This window comes from Diachasmimorpha longicaudata, chromosome 1 (assembly GCF_034640455.1).
Source record: "Diachasmimorpha longicaudata isolate KC_UGA_2023 chromosome 1, iyDiaLong2, whole genome shotgun sequence".
NCBI classification, from domain to species: Eukaryota; Metazoa; Arthropoda; class Insecta; order Hymenoptera; family Braconidae; genus Diachasmimorpha; species Diachasmimorpha longicaudata.
The window spans coordinates 1,498,176-1,515,641 of NC_087225.1; the positions used below are offsets into that span (position 1 = coordinate 1,498,176).

Sequence of the window (17,466 nt, forward strand, 5' to 3'; positions counted from 1 at the left end):
GGCGCGTCGGAATAGTCAGTAGTCAATATGTCTTCTACAATACTATTTTTTTGTAAATGAATGAAATATACGGGGCGGGGACTCCCTTATCTTACGACCAACTGTATCTCGTCAAAAGCCGGTATCGCTCAAGCGTTAAAGTTTTCTGTGAAAACGAAAAAACTCATGAATATTCAAAATCGAATATCGACGTCGAGAGCGTTTGACTGGGCGGTGAAATCGAATTAAATGTTTTTAGTTCTAACGTCGTGAAAATAGAATTTTCGAAATTTCAATAGTTTTATTTGTTACTGTGCAGAATTCAATAAATTTAATGCAGTTTAATGAATAACATTTAGCCAAAATATTATCTATTTGCGAGGCCTTTAGTAATGTAGGAGCTGCACAAATTTCAGATATTATTATCAGTATATTTGCACATATTATCCTGCATACAAAAATAAACTGGTATTTGAAATTCGGAGGGGAAAACCTTCATTTTTCTGCCAGTTTTGCGGACATATAACGATCAGGCAAAAACAATATTCATCACTCCGGTGAAGGCGCATTAGGTTGAGAGTTCATCATTGATTTGTTCCCACCGAGTTCTCATTGATTCATTTGTAACTAAAAATCACCATAAAAATCCATAAGTCGCTAAGCCCTCGTTTAATTCTACTACACATTTATTGTTCTCTTATTGAAATTATTGAATACCAGGTATTTGGATGTGAAGTTATTTGTTATTTAGAACTCATCAGTCGTAAATACGAGCGGTACTTACTATTTAGAAAGTTTTTAAGAACTGTGTACATAAATATTGAGTATTTTACTTTCCTCAAGTAAATAAATATGAAAAAATAAAAATACTTTTTTTTACAAAATTGTTAACAAAACGTTTTGTGTAGCAGATTGCCGTGAAATAAAAAAAAAAACATAGAAATAAAAAGAAGCGGCAAACAGAAGTTCTGTGTGATGAAAAAAAATAGTTGAAAGGAAAATTAAGGTTCGTAGCGAGAATCAGAAAATGGAGAGTTAAATATTGTTGCTATGGAGATTGATAGAAATAGTGAGGTGAATAAATCCGTGTCAAGGGTTTCCCTTATGAGGGTTCCCCCAGGAACTATTTTCTTAAATATTGAGTTCCTGCGAACGCTTCTCCAGTTTTAATCAAACAGAGATTATTTAATGATTAATGTGACATTCGACATATTAAACATCCTCAATATTTTTGCATTTTAACACAACACACCCTAATCCAAAAACCAGCCCCAATAGTTGCACCCTCTCCCTAGTTTTCCCAGCAGAAAGAAATTGATGCTCCTTCGACATATTTTTTTCCTTCTTTGTTTACCCTGAGACTTATTTGCGAAGATGATATACTCTGACTTTATTTGCCCCAGGAATTACTGGAGAAGGCACTGGGAGGGCTGAAGTACAAGCTCCAGGGCAGCAGAACTAATCCCGCTGAAGTGGAGAAATACAAAAAACAGCAGATTCTACTGGAGCGAGAGTTGGCTAGAGTTCGAATGCTACTCGCTCATAATTCCAAGGTAAATTGTCTCATTCGACTCTCACATAAAAAAAAAGCTTTGCAATAAATTGATTAATGTTGTTGAGTAGACAAGAAGAGAAATAGCAAAATATCTCTGGTGTTTCCATTGATCTCTTACTGAGTTTAATGTTTTCCGTTCTCAATTGTTTTTTCACATAATTCTTCAGCATTTATTTATCCTGTTCTCATCCTCGACAAATGGTATTGTCACTACTTTTTTTAAATTCGTCGAGCAGTCTATTTCTAGCTCATTTCATTCAACTCAATTTTATTGTGGATTGAGAGGAAGTGAACGTTGAATGATAATTATTTTACACTAATGTACTTCCTCTCGACTCCGAAATTAAACATGTGCCTTCGTTATTTCCAGGTGAAACCAGTTTTTTTCCAGGTAAATCCTTCAGATGCATCACAAAATTGTGGAGAATGCCTTGCGGAATGTTTTTTTTTCTTTCGTTGCGCATTATTTATGATTTTCTCGTTATGCTTCAATGTACACTGCATTCTACTCGAGCCGAGATTTTTAATTATGAATTTGTTATTATGACATTCTAGAAATTGGAGGAAACTGTTGCGGAGAATGCCAGGCTGGAGCAGGATCTCGTGGTGCTCCGACAAAAGCTCCAAGCTTCGAGGAGATATGCGGGAAATATGACGAGAGATACTTCAGGCACGACTGTTGCACTTGAGACGGAATTAAGAAGAGTCCAGCAGTTGGTGGGTGATCTGCAGAGACAGAGACAGGAATTGAGTGTTCAAGTTCGACAACTTACGGAAAAGTCACACAGTTTGGTACAGCAAATTCGACCTAATCAGCAGCAAGCAGGTGATTTATACTTTTTATTATCTCATATCACGGAAAAACGTCATGTTTATCGGTTCCAAGATATTTCAATAGCGAAACGGTAAAATTTTGGGATTATGAGCATCTAGAAGTTGAAAAAATTACTCAGAATATTATTACAGATGAAAGAATAAAAATAAATTCTGATGGATCATAATAAATAAAGATCGAATACATAAAAATTGAATTGGTGAAATCATCAAAAAAATCAAATCTCCAAAGGGGGCTTTTTATTAAGTATTTTTTTGTTGAAAAATCCGAAGGGATTTAAGAAATCGTATTTTAAATTCGCTTCCTCATCTCCTTCCCATTATAGAATAGTTTAGCGTAGTATCAAACATAGTAACGATCAAAAATCCGCCAAAAAAATTTTCAATAGTGAAATAAGCAGGTGACCGATACTTTCGGACCGAACTGATGGTACTAATAGTTTATGCGTTATTTTTTTGCCTTTATTTCTACCAATTCGACTGATAGTATTCTCCTGAATGGATCCGCACCAATTCGATTTCAGAAATGAAAAGGTAGATATTCGCGATGTGAGTTAGATATGGTAGTAGTGTGCCTACTAAGACGAGTATTTTGGGAAAAAAAAAGAAAATTTGGAAAATGTCGATTTTCACTACAAATTTGACCGTATTTTTTTCAATTTTTTCAAAATTAATCTTCATTAATTACAAGCAATGACAATATTCTCCAATTATAATGTACTAAATTATCTCTCTTCATCTTCTTCTCGTCTTCATCATCTTCATTTTTTCAGTTTCACCAGCTCCTCAAATTTACCATCCAAAGAAAAAAACTCAAAGTTCATGGCTGGAAACCGATCTAGATTCAGGAATGACATTAGACCATGGCCTGGATTCTCCATCGAGTTCAAGTTCCTCAATGTCCCCTCGGACACGTCAGAATGGAAGTCCACATCAACACATACCATCTCCCCAGTACAAGGATCCTCCACCAGCTCGTTACTCACCCACATCTGCAAATCGTCCAGCTCAGCCAACAAATTTGGGACAATCAGGTCGATGCCAGTCCTATCATCGTGATACACAGCAAAATCACATCACTGCAATATCACCACAATTGAGGGAGCAGATACAACAGCATCAGTTGAAACAACAGCTTCTGAAGGACCAGATGCAGGGCAAAGGAAGCCCGATTCAAAGCAATGTACCCCTTTACGTGAATACAGATTCGAGGAGAATTAATTCGTCTGATGGAATGAAGAGAATTGATTCTGGGGTCAATGGTATGTCTATACTACCACCTGAGTATGTGCCTCCACCACCTCCTCCTCCTTGCGAGGAGGCCCTGATGGTGAATGGTGGATATGGACATGATGATAATAAATTTGCAGGTAAAGACAGTTTTTTCGAATTGTAATTTTCTCTTGAAACGACATTTCTTAAGAATGTTCAGGCGAGATATAAAAATGCAGCCGAATTTTTAAAATTGCTTCTCGTCACTCTTAGATATGTTCTGACGCATTACGAAATTTTGGAAATTTCAAGTAACAGCTACGAGTACTTTTACTCTTAACAATGCTCAGGCAAAATATAATAGTGCAGCTAAAATTTGAGAATTTTTTTTTTGTAGTTTCTTAAACATATTTTGAAGCCATATACGGAGTTTCAGACTCTTGAAAAACTTTGTTTACATACAATAAATTATTGACGACTACCATTTTAACCCGCGTTATTGTGGAGAAAGTGGAAAAATGCACAGGCCGAGGGTAAAAATGGAGACAATATCATGAAACCATTTATCTATGAGAAATTACTAAACACAGTTTCTACGTATATTTTCTCATTTTGGAAATTGAAAATAGAATAGAATTTTCGTCGTTCTAAATTTTATCATTGATTTCAGGGTTGTTACCAAATCGCGAAAAGCAGGAGATAAAAACCGTTAGAATAGTGAAACGAGAATCCGAAAGACGCCAGAGAGATCGTGGAGACAGAAATGGTAACATTGGAATTCCCATGACGAATGGTCTCCAGGCACCAGGTGGTGCTAAACGTCTCGGTGAGGATGAGTTTGGATCGCAACAATTTGAGAAAGCTCAACTTGGCAGAGTAGTGGAAGAATCTCCACTTGTTCACGCTCAAAGTACAGTTCAGCTTTCGGAACTGGATGACGTTCAGTTCCAACGCAGCATGTCACTCCCTCGAGGATTTGGAGGGCAGAGGCCCCAACCGGGTGTTCATAATGGTCCTGTTCCGCCACCTCCGAGGAGCGACAGTATGAATGCCCTGAGGAATATGATGGCTAGACGGCATCGTGTGAGGGTAAGAATCATTAATCAACAGATACGTTTTATTGAGGGAATCAATATATTTTGGTTGAAGGGATTCAAGTTCGGATCTTGTTATTCGGCAGTTTTCCTACTCATTTCGTAAGAATTAACAATGGAGTTAATGAATACAGATTGATTTTGATAAATTTTAATGTAAGGCGCCTGTATACATATTTGCGAACGTTATCTACATTTTTTTTTAGTTTATTTTGTTTATTTACAAAACCGTGACGTTCTTAAGTAGCTCTGAGCTTTTAGTCAATTCAAAGATTATTAAAAACTACAACAAATTTCTGGAAAACTCGATCACATTTGAAATCGTAAATTTTGCCGGAAAATAATTAATCAGAACTTAACACGTTGTCTTATGGGAAAATCAATATTTTTGTTACACGTAAAGATTAAAATCTAAAAAAGAAACTATTTGTTACTTTGTACGAGAGTATTTTCTGTTCGGAAAACAAGTTCATTTATGCTTTTTTACCCGGAAAAAAGCAAAAATTCATTAGAATGAAATTCCTTGACATGACAAACTCAATTCAATGGTTTTCAATCAATAGAAATATCAATTAAATTATAGAAAAAAAATTGTGAAAAGCAAGAATATTCACGGACCATTCAAGTAACATTCCGCCCAGAATCATGATGTTTTAAGCATTTAATATTCAAAAATGAATACTTAAAATAATTTAAATATTTCAATATACTTAATACAACTTTCTATCGAAGCACGTGTCAAAGAAGCTCGAAACCCCCCCATTTCAAATATCTGAAAAATAATCTATATAAAATGATAAATTGATTTCTGCTTTGGAATTTTTTCTTGTAATTCATGAAGGAAGTAGTTGCATAGAAAAATCTCACGAATGCATTAAATAATGTCATTCCATTTCTCTCCAACTTCCTACGAGTATTTGGCAAATTATATTGGAATATTGTCTAAAAAAGTTGATCAGCCGACATTTTAATTGTTTTTTATTTGATTTTCTTCCTGAGAAAAAACAAGAACTACAACCAAAACTCAGAAAATTAACACTGATGAAATTCTACGGGAAATATCTTTCGAACATTGTTTATCGATCATTTCATTAGAATTGACCTAACGAATAGAACAGAACTTTGTAACAAATTTTTCATGTCTTTTATTTTATTCGGACTAAAATATACTTGAATCCCACATCAACTCAGCACGCTAGAAATAAAAGTCAGAGCTTACCATTGAAATTTTACCTCTTCTATTCCAATTGTCATAAATAGCCCATCAACCGCACCCCAGCATGATTCTTTTATTTTTATTATTTCATTCACCCACAACTTTAGTTTGAGAATCAAGAGGGAAGTTCAGACAGCACGCTATCACCCCACACAGAGAGTCCAACATCGAGTTCACATTTGCCAATGAGTTCACCAAATTACTCAAGTCCCTCGTATAGTCCCAGCCACCAGAACTATTCATCAGCTTATCCGAGAATGACAAATGCCCAGAGTGTGCCCTACATACCATATCCAGTTGGTTCAATATCCTCGGGAAGGACTGACAGCGTAAGCAGTCCAATAAGTCCAATAAGTCCAGCATTGACTTCACCAGTGCCCGTTCCCTCTGCTCAAGAGAGACTCTCGGGATCTGCAGTGAGTATCAACAGTGTCAACGAGTCCCCACAATTGTCTCCAGTATTCAAGAGCGAAGCGGCTAAGCAGATCATCAAAGAAATGACGGAGAAGAGGTCCGATGGACCCAGAAGACGCCAAGTGCCCAAGGAAAAGAGACGACATTACACTGTCTCCAGTAGTAAACCCATGCTCGACCTTGAAGACACCTTTTCCAAGATGGTAGATTTTGTTTTCATTTATTTCAGTCGGGGGATGATTGAGTGGTTTCAGATTAACGTAATGTCTTCAATCACTGAATTGTTGCATCAATTTTTTCATTGTCTAAAGTGATGAAGTTTAACCATTAGACGATAACTGTCACGTCCAATCAGTCCAGAAGCGTCCAGAAGCTCTTTTAACTGTGAGGATATTTCACGAATCGTTTCCTCGAGATCTTTCTTGTGTAAATATTCTCATGCAATGAAAATTGCGATAAATATCGTGATGGCGTTTTCAACCCAAATTGATAAAAAATACTAGAACAGTCTATTTGGTCTTATTGTATTCAGCACATTTTCAAATTCTCCTATCTGACTGCAAGTAGTACACCAAAAACTCCTTCAGCAATAACTTCTGCCCGAAGGACTTCCACCAGAAAATCTTATGGACAAACCTATTCCATTTTCTAAGAAGACTCTTGGATTTTTCGTCTACGATTTTGACGATGTGAAACGTTGAATCGAAGCATTTTCTCATCCCTCCGCTAATTTTACGCATTTTTGAACATTTTCATTTAGATTTTTCCCTTTGTATCATGCCCCAGCCTTCCCCCAAATGCACGCAGGTTGATTTATTCCAATTCAATGGAAACTAATTTGAAAATATTTTTTTCTTTGATTTACAGGGAATGGGAAGAGCCAGAGACGATTTGGATATGGAGAGGGCCCTGCGACCTAGGATCAATGCTCCTGATGTTGTGAGATCTACTCTGAGTCATAAGGAACTCAAGTATAATGAGAGTACTATTGATCAACTCCTAGGGACGCCAAATAAAATATTTATTCCTGAGAGATATATTCCTGAACAGGTAGTTATTCAAAAAAAAAATTATTTAACTCGATAATAATGGAAATTGAAAATTCTGGAGGACCTTTATCTGTAGTTTATTTAAAACAAAACCAGATGTACGACACTCAATACCAATTTAGCAATTTAATGTTGTTATCGTTCACTCAGACTCCGGAATTATCAGCTGAAGAGAAGAAGCAGAGATTGAAAAAAGCGGACGCCATAAGAAAAATGTTGTCTGAGACGACCGTAACTACACCGGAAGGAGATGGTAATGATTTGTGTCTTCAAATTTGGAAAATCTAGAACTTTAACTACGAATAAAGTGGATTTACACTTTTAATAGTCCATTTTGGCTCTCTTATGAAATTGATCTATTTCGACTTCAACCATTTTACTATTTCGCTACTGATTCACAATTTTTGGGACTTCCGCAGTGATAAAAAATCCGTTTAAAATATCAGGTTTCTGTAGATAAAAAAAAATCAAATGATAAACAATCTGGATAACGTTCGAAAATACGTAACCGGATACGTTCGTAATACGTAAACTCGGACTTTAAAACGTGATCTTCGTGGTAATAAAGCTGTAATTCAATTATTGCGATATTTGCATATCAACAATAGTTTTCTATCCAAGAAAGTTGAATAATTCTCTAAAATAATTCCTCTATCATCAATATCCATCTTCCTTATTTGCGAAATAATTTCATTAATATCTCAAAATATCTCATTTTCACCCGTTGATTACTTTTGAATTCAACAAATAAAATCTCTCCATTAATTTTTGTTAAACAGATGAAAATGTTGACATCGAAAAATCCAATACATTGAAGAAGAAAGTAGCCGAGGAGAAGCGGCAAAGGGACCACATTCTCCAACTGAATCAGATCCTAGCGAAGCAAGTGATGGAGAAGAGTAAAATGGTGGCTGGTATGAGGCTAAAAGATTAAATAACCCAAAAGCAGCAATTTGAAAAAAATAAAGTGCATGATTTGAGTTATATCAAGTCTCCCAAGAGTGCCAGCATGAGGAACCGAGTGTCTGAAAAATCGAAGAACAATATTATTTATTTATTTCACCACATTCTCTTCCATTGTCTTCACATTGTGGCATTCCTGTGTTTTTTTTTGTTTTTCATCCTTATAAAAGCTATCAGAATTTCGTGTAGAAAGATAATAAAAATAGACTTTCGACATAATGAACCATGAGACTTCATAAAAAAAACTTAAATTAGAAGGATCGAGAACGATTCTTACAATGCGGCATGGCTTTTTTTAAATCTAAAAACATAGAAATAAATTTGTAGAGTGTTGTTTGGAGAACGTTTGTGCTGTGTGTAGGTAACCAGGCGCACTGACCGACATAAAAAGCTTCCTCCACTCCTCCATATAGGACGCACATCACAATTACTTCAGGTTTGTTTTATTTATTTTTCGTCCATTAACTCCCACCCACCTCATTTCCACCCCATGAATTCAAATAATTTTGGGCCTTTTTCTGTTTGTAGTGGAGATTTTATATTTAAGGAATCACGGAAGAAGAAAAAGTGCAAGTTATGGAAGAACATTTGAATTTTTTAATTTCAAAAGTAAAATTATTTATGTGTCCATGGTGGTTAACGTTGTGACCTTTTGCTTATAATTAGAGGACAGGTCTAAAATGAAAGGGACAATAGGAGGAATTTATTATAACAATGATATATTTTACAAAATGATTCAAGAGAAGATTTTAACAATATTGATTTATTTATTGGGGCTTTGTACAACTTATCTAGGGACAGGGATGGGGCAGGTTATTTGTCCGATCAATCTATATCACGTAAAGGGTAGAAGCTAATAATTAATAAGGGGGGGATTTTACGGGATTCAAGAGAAAGAGGGGGGTTTCCTCGAGATCCAACGTTTGATTCATTGTGGCAAATTTCACAGAGACGAATATTTTGTGAGATGAAAAATTAAAATCGATTGAATAGTTTTCGAGATATTTGCGAAAAATGATTCGAAAACGATGGCAATTCCTACTAAACCGCTGGACCGATTGAATTGAATTTCATACAGACCTAGTCCTTAGTAACACCCACATTGTCCTACATTGAGAGAAAAATATGATTCTGTCGATTAAATATTCTTCCAATAGAAATTTCGGATAGTTATTTGTCTAAAACACATGTGATTGGCAAAATTATATTTTGTTTTCAGCGTAGCATGTAAAAAAATTCAGCTTTCTCGGAGTCATTTTAGCCATTTAATTCTTTATTTTTCCAAAAGTTGATCATCCAGTGAACGAACTGGAAATGCACACATGCACTGAAAAAAAATTACTGGATTCAAGAAGATTTATTAACCACAAGAAAATTTACTTATCATTAACATGGATTTTGGAGATATGTAGATTTACTGGTGGCACGTAAACATATTTGGTAAAATATTTTCCTCAATCTACAAAGTTTGTATTTTTTAATCTCAGACAAAATTCAGAACATTTTTATGTTTTCACATTTTAACATTTCACGCGAAAACTCCAAAAGGAGAAATTACTCCGGAAAATTACGATTGTCCTTGATGTTATCCAATATAGATCTCTTTACCCAGAGGCGGCCATAGCCTAGTCATATAGTTTTCATTGCTTTTATTCAAGAATCAGCAATTTAACGATCAAACCTATACGAACGCGTAACTTGAATGTTGATGTACCAAGGTAGAGAAATTTCAGTGCCACTATAATCCAGAAATTACCGATGCATATGGCTGAGCGGACGTAACACAGTTTTACTATGCGGAAACTTGCGACTCCTATTCCACCGTCGGTTGCATTTTTTACAATAGAGGCACCGAAGAATGAAAGTTTACTCATTTACACACGGAGAGAAGAGTCGTTGAAAAATTACCATGCCGGGCACTAGGATCGAGGTGAAAAATACTAGAATACTGGAATGTATTTTATTCACACAGAAAAATTCCTATAAATACCATAAATTTTGTAGTGCATTTTGTAATTAGTGATATGTGGCTTCGTAAACTTAACGAAACAGCACTATCAAATTTGAAGGTCTATCACTTTTTATTTGAGTTTAATTGATTAGTTTTATTGATTGACATCTTTTAAAAATTCCTGTGGATCAGTTTATTTTATTGTACCCTCCTTCATTATTACTGTGCCACACAGTAATTTTTTGTTAACTCATCGTGATTGATTAATGACAAGTGCGGAATATATTCAATTATTGTCGACGTTAAGCTCCATCATGACACCTGTTGCATCAACTATTTAGCGTCCACCTCGTCGTCGCCCATTAGACTTTGAATTTTTACGAGGCCGATATCGAAATTTTCCTGAACCGATACAGAAATTTTACTAGACAGCATAATAATTTTTCTCGGGCCTGCAGTTTGCGCCGAGATTGCAGAACACCACAATAAGTTTTATCACACTATAAAAATTCTCAGATTTTTCTCTCCCTGTAGAGAACCCAGCGAAATATAAAAAAATTCTAGAAAACGCAAGAAGTGGAAACAGATTTAAAAAATTCTGGGAAAATTCCAGGTTTTTTATGGGATCTCAAGGACCCACAAGCATAAATAAAAGAAATTTTCTCAGGCGTTGTATTTAAATCCTCTGATAGTCTAACAAAATAAAAACTCTCAAGATATTTTTGTATTGTAGAAACGAAAAATCCCCATATTTAATTTTTGCATATCACACCTGGGCGAGGCTGACTCATCCATTTAGTGTCAAAAGACATGTCAATGCATGTCTTCCATATATTTTGAATATTTTCAATCCAGCACTTTTGGTTCTTCCGTGAATAATTGAGTGGAAGGCAATTAATTCTGCTGCAATGGCAGAAATTATCAAATTAAATCACAAGATTCAAATAGCAGAATGTTTTCTTTCACTGATTTCCACTCAATTGTTTATACGTCCTTAGAGCTTTCCCAATTTAATTATTCAATAATTTTGTATTCAAACTAGTGAAAGCACTTGCTACGCTACCGCTGAACACGGAGCCGAGCTTTGACGATGAAGACTTGTCACCAGTAACGCCTCTGCCACTCTATCAACAGCGGGAAAATTTTTATTCATAACTTTAGGCGAATAATCTTGATACTTCGAATCTTTTCCGGCATCATACAACGTCTGTACTGCCAAATTGTACGACAACAGTAGCGTAAAACTTTACAACTTAATGTCACTTCGTGAATCGTAACTCAAGAGTAATTTTGAGGTAATGGAGTAATAAGGCACAAACAATATTACGGAGGAGCTGTACTGCCTTCACTAAGATTGAAGGTCTCAATAAAAATGTCGTAACACTGAGTGATTAGAAACGTGTGATGCATGAGGTGTTATTCAATAGCCAAGTAATTTTAGTTAGTAATGAAAATCAAGGACTGATTACTTGCAGCGAAGTGGAAGACAGCGAGACCAAAAATACTATTTTGTAAATAGTATTGAATCTATTAAATTTTCAAATTGTCAAATTTAATTTCCCGCCAGTCGTTATTGAGATAATCTGAATAATTGAACTTTTTCATGATTTTTTAAATTTCTGAAATTAAATTTAATGAAAAAAATTGAACGATTATTTTGTTTCCACGAATAACATCCAATGGATGTGATAAACTTTTTATTTTTAACGTTAACTATGATTTTGTAAAACAACAATACGAATTTATTAGGTTGCATTTCATTTCTGTTCCCCAGAATTATCGATAGAGCAATTTTCACTTAAATTAATTCAGATATTGGTCATGTTCCTGGTGGATCGCCCGATCATTATTCGATAATTAGTTGATTGGGATCAACTTGAGCACTTGGCCAGTGGCTGGTTGATCGTTAATCCATGACTCATTGCGTTATTCTGAACACAATCTTATGAGGTAATGGTTTTCGGAAAACTCGCATGGCCTATTGATCTACTCTACGTCATTAATCGATGACTAGGTAATGATCGAGCAATCGATGGTCGAAAGAAAGTTGATTGCTACTCGACTGTCACTCGGCAGTCGGTCAGTCACCGTCAATGGTCGATCGCTATTCGATTGCTGGGCGATCAGATGAGCCGAAATCGACTAGTACTTGACTGGTGAATGAGTTTGTCAATTTAAACGATACGATGGTGTACCAGAATCGATTAAATTTAATGACTCCTATTCTGTTAATGCTCACTCTACGATTTCTGTGGTTGTAGTACTCAACTGACTAAATTACGTATCTTGTCGGACGCTGATCATCTGAAAGATCGCGAAAATGTCCGAAGTCCATCGAGTAGGCGGACGATATTAGTTAGTTTTACATTTTTTTTATGTTGCTAAATTTTGCTGCCTTCCGTAGATTCTGAAATATTTATTAAAAATCGTCATTAGCGAAAAAGGACTTATCTCGATTTATCAGTTTACTATTGAACTCTTCAAACTATTTTGGGAACTTCTCCATAAAATTCCAAATTAAAAAACTGCGCTAAATAATTTATATTTCAGTTTTTTATTTCACTGATTTGGTCTTCAATTATGGAATTATCTCACTAATGACTGATAATTTGTAAAGTTATTTTGCGGTCATCCTTCCACTACTCTCCTGCAATAAAAGAAATAAAAACTAAATTATTCAATTTTTATTGCCATGAGTTTACAATCTTCTTAAATAATGTGGGTAAATATTCAACGTTAATGTTGCAACTGAATAATTACGAACTTTCATTTGTGCACCCCAGTGGATCGTTCGATGGTGCACTGAATCGATATCCGGTTGATCGATTATTTCAGTGCATAATTATGAAAACAATCTTTCGATAGGCAGGCGATTGCTACTCGATCGGAGACGATGGTTGGTCGATTGCCAGTCAAAGGTCAATAGCTATTCGATTGTTAGTCGATCCTCAGTCGATTAACTTAGCAGAGAGATCGATTAGTACTTGACTGGCTCCACAACTCCATCCGGCCATCTAGTGATCCATCAGGGCATTAGTTTTTGGTACTCGTGTGTCCTTAACTTTCGATATTGACTATCGCGGATGGAAAAATGACGCTGAAGACAGATTTGTGGATAAAGGATGTGTATATTCATATGAATGTTGAAGCCGATGAAATATTTGGGATCACACTGAGGTTGAATGAGATAAGTGGTTAAATAAGATTATGTACAAATATCTATAGATATTCGTCGATTCCATTAATTTATCAATTAAGTCACTGATTTTTAAGGATTCTCCAATAAAAATATTCAAATGTTTATATCGATATTAGTGGCATGTTTGTACGTATTGATTTAATGAATTTTTTATATTGATAAAAATAATATAATTCTGTGCCAAATCTTGTTATCGTTGTTCATGGAAGTGGCATGATTAATATGTTGTAAACATTGATTATTGATTTAATGATCCAAGAGTATGCCTTACCGAGTAACGGATTGACTAGTCCTAAGCCCAATCACCAAATTTTTATCTTGACATGCTTTTGAAACTCATAATTTTTCACACTCCTCAAATAAAAAACCACTGATTTATGAATTAAGTTTGAAGTTTTCTATCCATTGGCCGTTGAAAGTCAATGACTTCGGTACAGCTTTAATGGGAAAAAGAATCTACGAAAAATGATGTTAAAACAATTTTTTGATAATTAGAGCTAATTGTAAGCAGTTTAGCATAATAGGAATTCCATGGGAATGCTGGAGAGAAGATGATTCGCTCTTTGAATGTTATTGGCGATTTCCAGGTGAAATTTTGTCTGGCGATATTAATATTTCTAACGTTCCTCAAAATTGATAATGTATGAATTTTTGGATTCACAGAGGAAACCGAAATATATTTAATTTTAAAAACTACGTTTACGATCCAAATTTCAACTAATAGAATTGCACAGTTCGATGTTATTTTGTATAGTCGACATGAAATTTAACAGATAATTTTTTATGCTGTCTATATAAAAAAATAACAGTTTTCCCAAACCACCTGACGCCTATATGGAATGTGACAAATGGAATTTCATTTGCTAGGAGGAATTTCATTGCGTCAAACAGGAAGTTTTGAAATTAAATGACTAGATTTGGAAATCGGCCACTGCAAACAATCGATGAGAAAGCCAATTAAATTATCATTTTTTAGTTTTTGAATTTTCGATTTTGAACTATAGATTCTGTCTCTCCAATGCATCTGACACATTAAATTTCATTTTGTTAATTGAAGATTTTTTATTAAGGGGTAACACTCCACATACAAATTATAATTGTCAAATTTGTATTACTACAAGACCTCCAAAATTATCGAATATAATTTAACAAAATCTTCTTTTCTCGTATTCTCGTGGCTTCAGGGATTAACTTTCGATGGTTTCCATTGTCAAATTGGTGATTATTCGATTTTTTCAAGAGGAAAGAAGTTTGAGAAAAATTGATTCGTTGATTTTTTTGTTGCGTGGAGATGAGAGCGAGTTTTACAGATTAAACCGGAATTTTTTGTGCGAAATTTATTCCGAAGATTAACCCGCAGAAAAACATGAGGGAAATATTCGATTAATTGCAGAAGTCGATTGTTATTCGACAACTGATTTTGTTACTTTACAGGGTAATAATTGACAGTTGTGTGGGTCGAGAAATGAGTACAGATCTAATTATCAATAATTTAGAGCAAAATAATCGTTTACAATATCGCAAGACCTTCAAAATTATCAGATAATTTCCCGATTGTTTTGTTGTGCCACATCGAAAGGAATACGTTCGACCTATTAAAATTTTAGGGAGCGATTCACTCCTGCCGTTGTTACACAGGAAAATATGACGATGATTAGATGATTAATTGTTAAGGTCGAGAGGGATTCGGACATGTTACATTCGAATTTCTTTCTATTTATCAAACTGACCGATTTAGTACTAAAATGCAAAATTAACATTTAATTATGGATGAGAAATATTTTTGATTTTATTGATAATTGTCGGTGTAAATTCAAAAATATATCTCCAGTTTTGAGCAACATATGCCATAACAAAAAAATATTTTAACAATGAAGAAAATGTATCTAACAATTTTTTGGAAATTGTTCAATCAATAAAAGTGGGCATCAATTCCTCTCATAAATTAATGTACGTGGAATTCAAAGATTAAATATTGAAGTATGATCCCAAATATTGATTTTTGACGTTAATTAATAGTAGATCTGAGGAGAGGGGCGAAGGGCAAGAGACATCCACTGCCCTTTTACCAAGAAAGTCACGAGAAATAATTTTATCTCCATATCTGAAGTGCATATCCCACTTTATCTCTCTCTCCCTCTTTTCAGATCCAAAATTGAAATATTCATATGTAAAATAATAAATGTAAGGATTTTTAATAAGTTGGATTTTAGACAATAATTAATGAAGTCTTTTTCAATGGACAAGACACGTTGATCCTAAAAAAGATTGTGAAAATGCAAGAACAGAGTTATAATTGAGGAATTAATTAAGATTAACGAGATAAATGAATTCAACTCGTAATGTGAGAAAAAGATCAAATTCATTTTTGATTCCTTTTTTATGTTTTTTACATAAGAAATTATTTCACTGACGAAACATTTCAGGACGAGACAAATTGACATTATTATTGTCCTAAAAAATTATTGTCATGTTTTTTCCTCGAATTAATTTAATGAGAAATATCTCTACAGTTGAAAAATTCTGGATCTTTCACGCGAATTGATTTCCTCAATTGATCAATTATCGAACTTGTAACTGATTGTATTTACATAGTATCAATATTTAACTAGTAAACCCATGAAATGTTCTCAGACGTTATCGTCTAACAAGACACCTAATATTTCCCAAAAAAATATTCAATCCAATTTTCACCCCTCACGTAATATCTTACCCTTCAAACAATAAAACTGTTCACTAATGAGCATCCAAACACGTTCATTATCGAATGATCGACTGATTCGAGACTTCAGTGAAATTTATACACTAAAAATTTTTATTACAATTCTAAATAAATAAATGCGCGGACAATTTTATAATAAAAATCTAACCACTGGTCCTACAATTTCGCACATGAAATTTTAACTGTTAGAGTTTTTAGAGTAAATTATTGCGAGAGAAATAATACGACTGCAAATGGTAAGATGTGCGAATGATTATGCTTAATCCATCATTGTATTAGGAAATATTATAAACAACGGACATTATATATGCGTATGGATAACTATAGATTGTAGAGAAGATAAAAATTATATAATTAATTTCTCCATTTTTAATGGAGCAAATTTTGTATTAAACTAGACAAAAGTTCGTGTTTTTATCATAATTTTTAGGCGCTCAATTTTATTGTTTTCACGTTTTAACTGTATACTAATCTGTTGATTATTGCATAGTTATATATTACACACCCTATATATTATAAATATTTTCTAGTTAGGGGATGAAGAGTTCAGCTAAACGAGAGGGAAAAAATATATAAATAAAATTATACATTTGTCGATGTACATTATTTGATGGCCCATCTCATGAAGTGTTCGCAAAATAGATAAAACTGGAAAAAAAATTATCAACAATTGAATTTGTAATGCACCACTGTCCAAATCAATTTTTATTGCTCCACAGACTTGATTGAATATTATGGAAAAAAATAAAGGGGAAGAAGTGAGTCACATGCGAGTGGACGGAAGAAATTAATGTTACTGAAATCAGAAGACAAATAAAAAACACAAACTGGTTTTTATATTACCGAATTACTTCCTTTTATTTCTACTGCATTTTTTTCACGCCTTCAACGGTTGGCATTTTCTCGATATCTTTCGTACGTTGAACTGAATTTTTGGGTGAGGCCAGTGAACCGGGGCTTGGGGAGCCTCAAGAAAATTGAACGATTTCTGCAATTCGAAAATTACCTTCACGATATGTGTTTGAGGTACTGATGTACTTGTCATTTCTTGTTATGTAATTTCTATTTTGTTGTTTCTATGATTTTATGGTATGTGGTGAGAGAGAAAGGAGTATGTACTTAGTGAAACAAAAAAATATCATGTTGAATAGTGGCAAAGAAATATTTTTTTAAATAAAATGAATTATTCTTCATTTTGATGGTATTTTCATTTTTTATGGTATTTTAAACCGATAGATTTTGCGAAATGGCTAAAAATAAATTGAAGCATACGAATTT

At 34.2% G+C, this 17,466-nt stretch overlaps 1 protein-coding gene across 6 annotated transcripts in view; it reads left to right on the plus strand.

The window, feature by feature from the left end:
- Kmr (kramer) overlaps window positions 1-17,035 on the plus strand; it is a 278,588-nt gene extending 261,553 nt beyond the window's left edge. For all 6 annotated transcript variants that reach the window (XM_064125086.1, XM_064125071.1, XM_064125078.1 and 3 more), the window contains 9 exons: window positions 1,383-1,532; window positions 2,090-2,360; window positions 3,142-3,738; window positions 4,251-4,669; window positions 5,998-6,507; window positions 7,172-7,354; window positions 7,504-7,606; window positions 8,133-8,267; window positions 11,310-17,035. In XM_064125086.1, the coding sequence (XP_063981156.1) occupies window positions 1,383-1,532; window positions 2,090-2,360; window positions 3,142-3,738; window positions 4,251-4,669; window positions 5,998-6,507; window positions 7,172-7,354; window positions 7,504-7,606; window positions 8,133-8,267; window positions 11,310-11,422 (2,481 nt within the window). In that variant the 3' untranslated portion in view covers window positions 11,423-17,035. The remainder of the gene's footprint in view (window positions 1-1,382; window positions 1,533-2,089; window positions 2,361-3,141; window positions 3,739-4,250; window positions 4,670-5,997; window positions 6,508-7,171; window positions 7,355-7,503; window positions 7,607-8,132; window positions 8,268-11,309) is intronic.
- The last annotated feature ends 431 nt before the right edge of the window (window positions 17,036-17,466 follow it).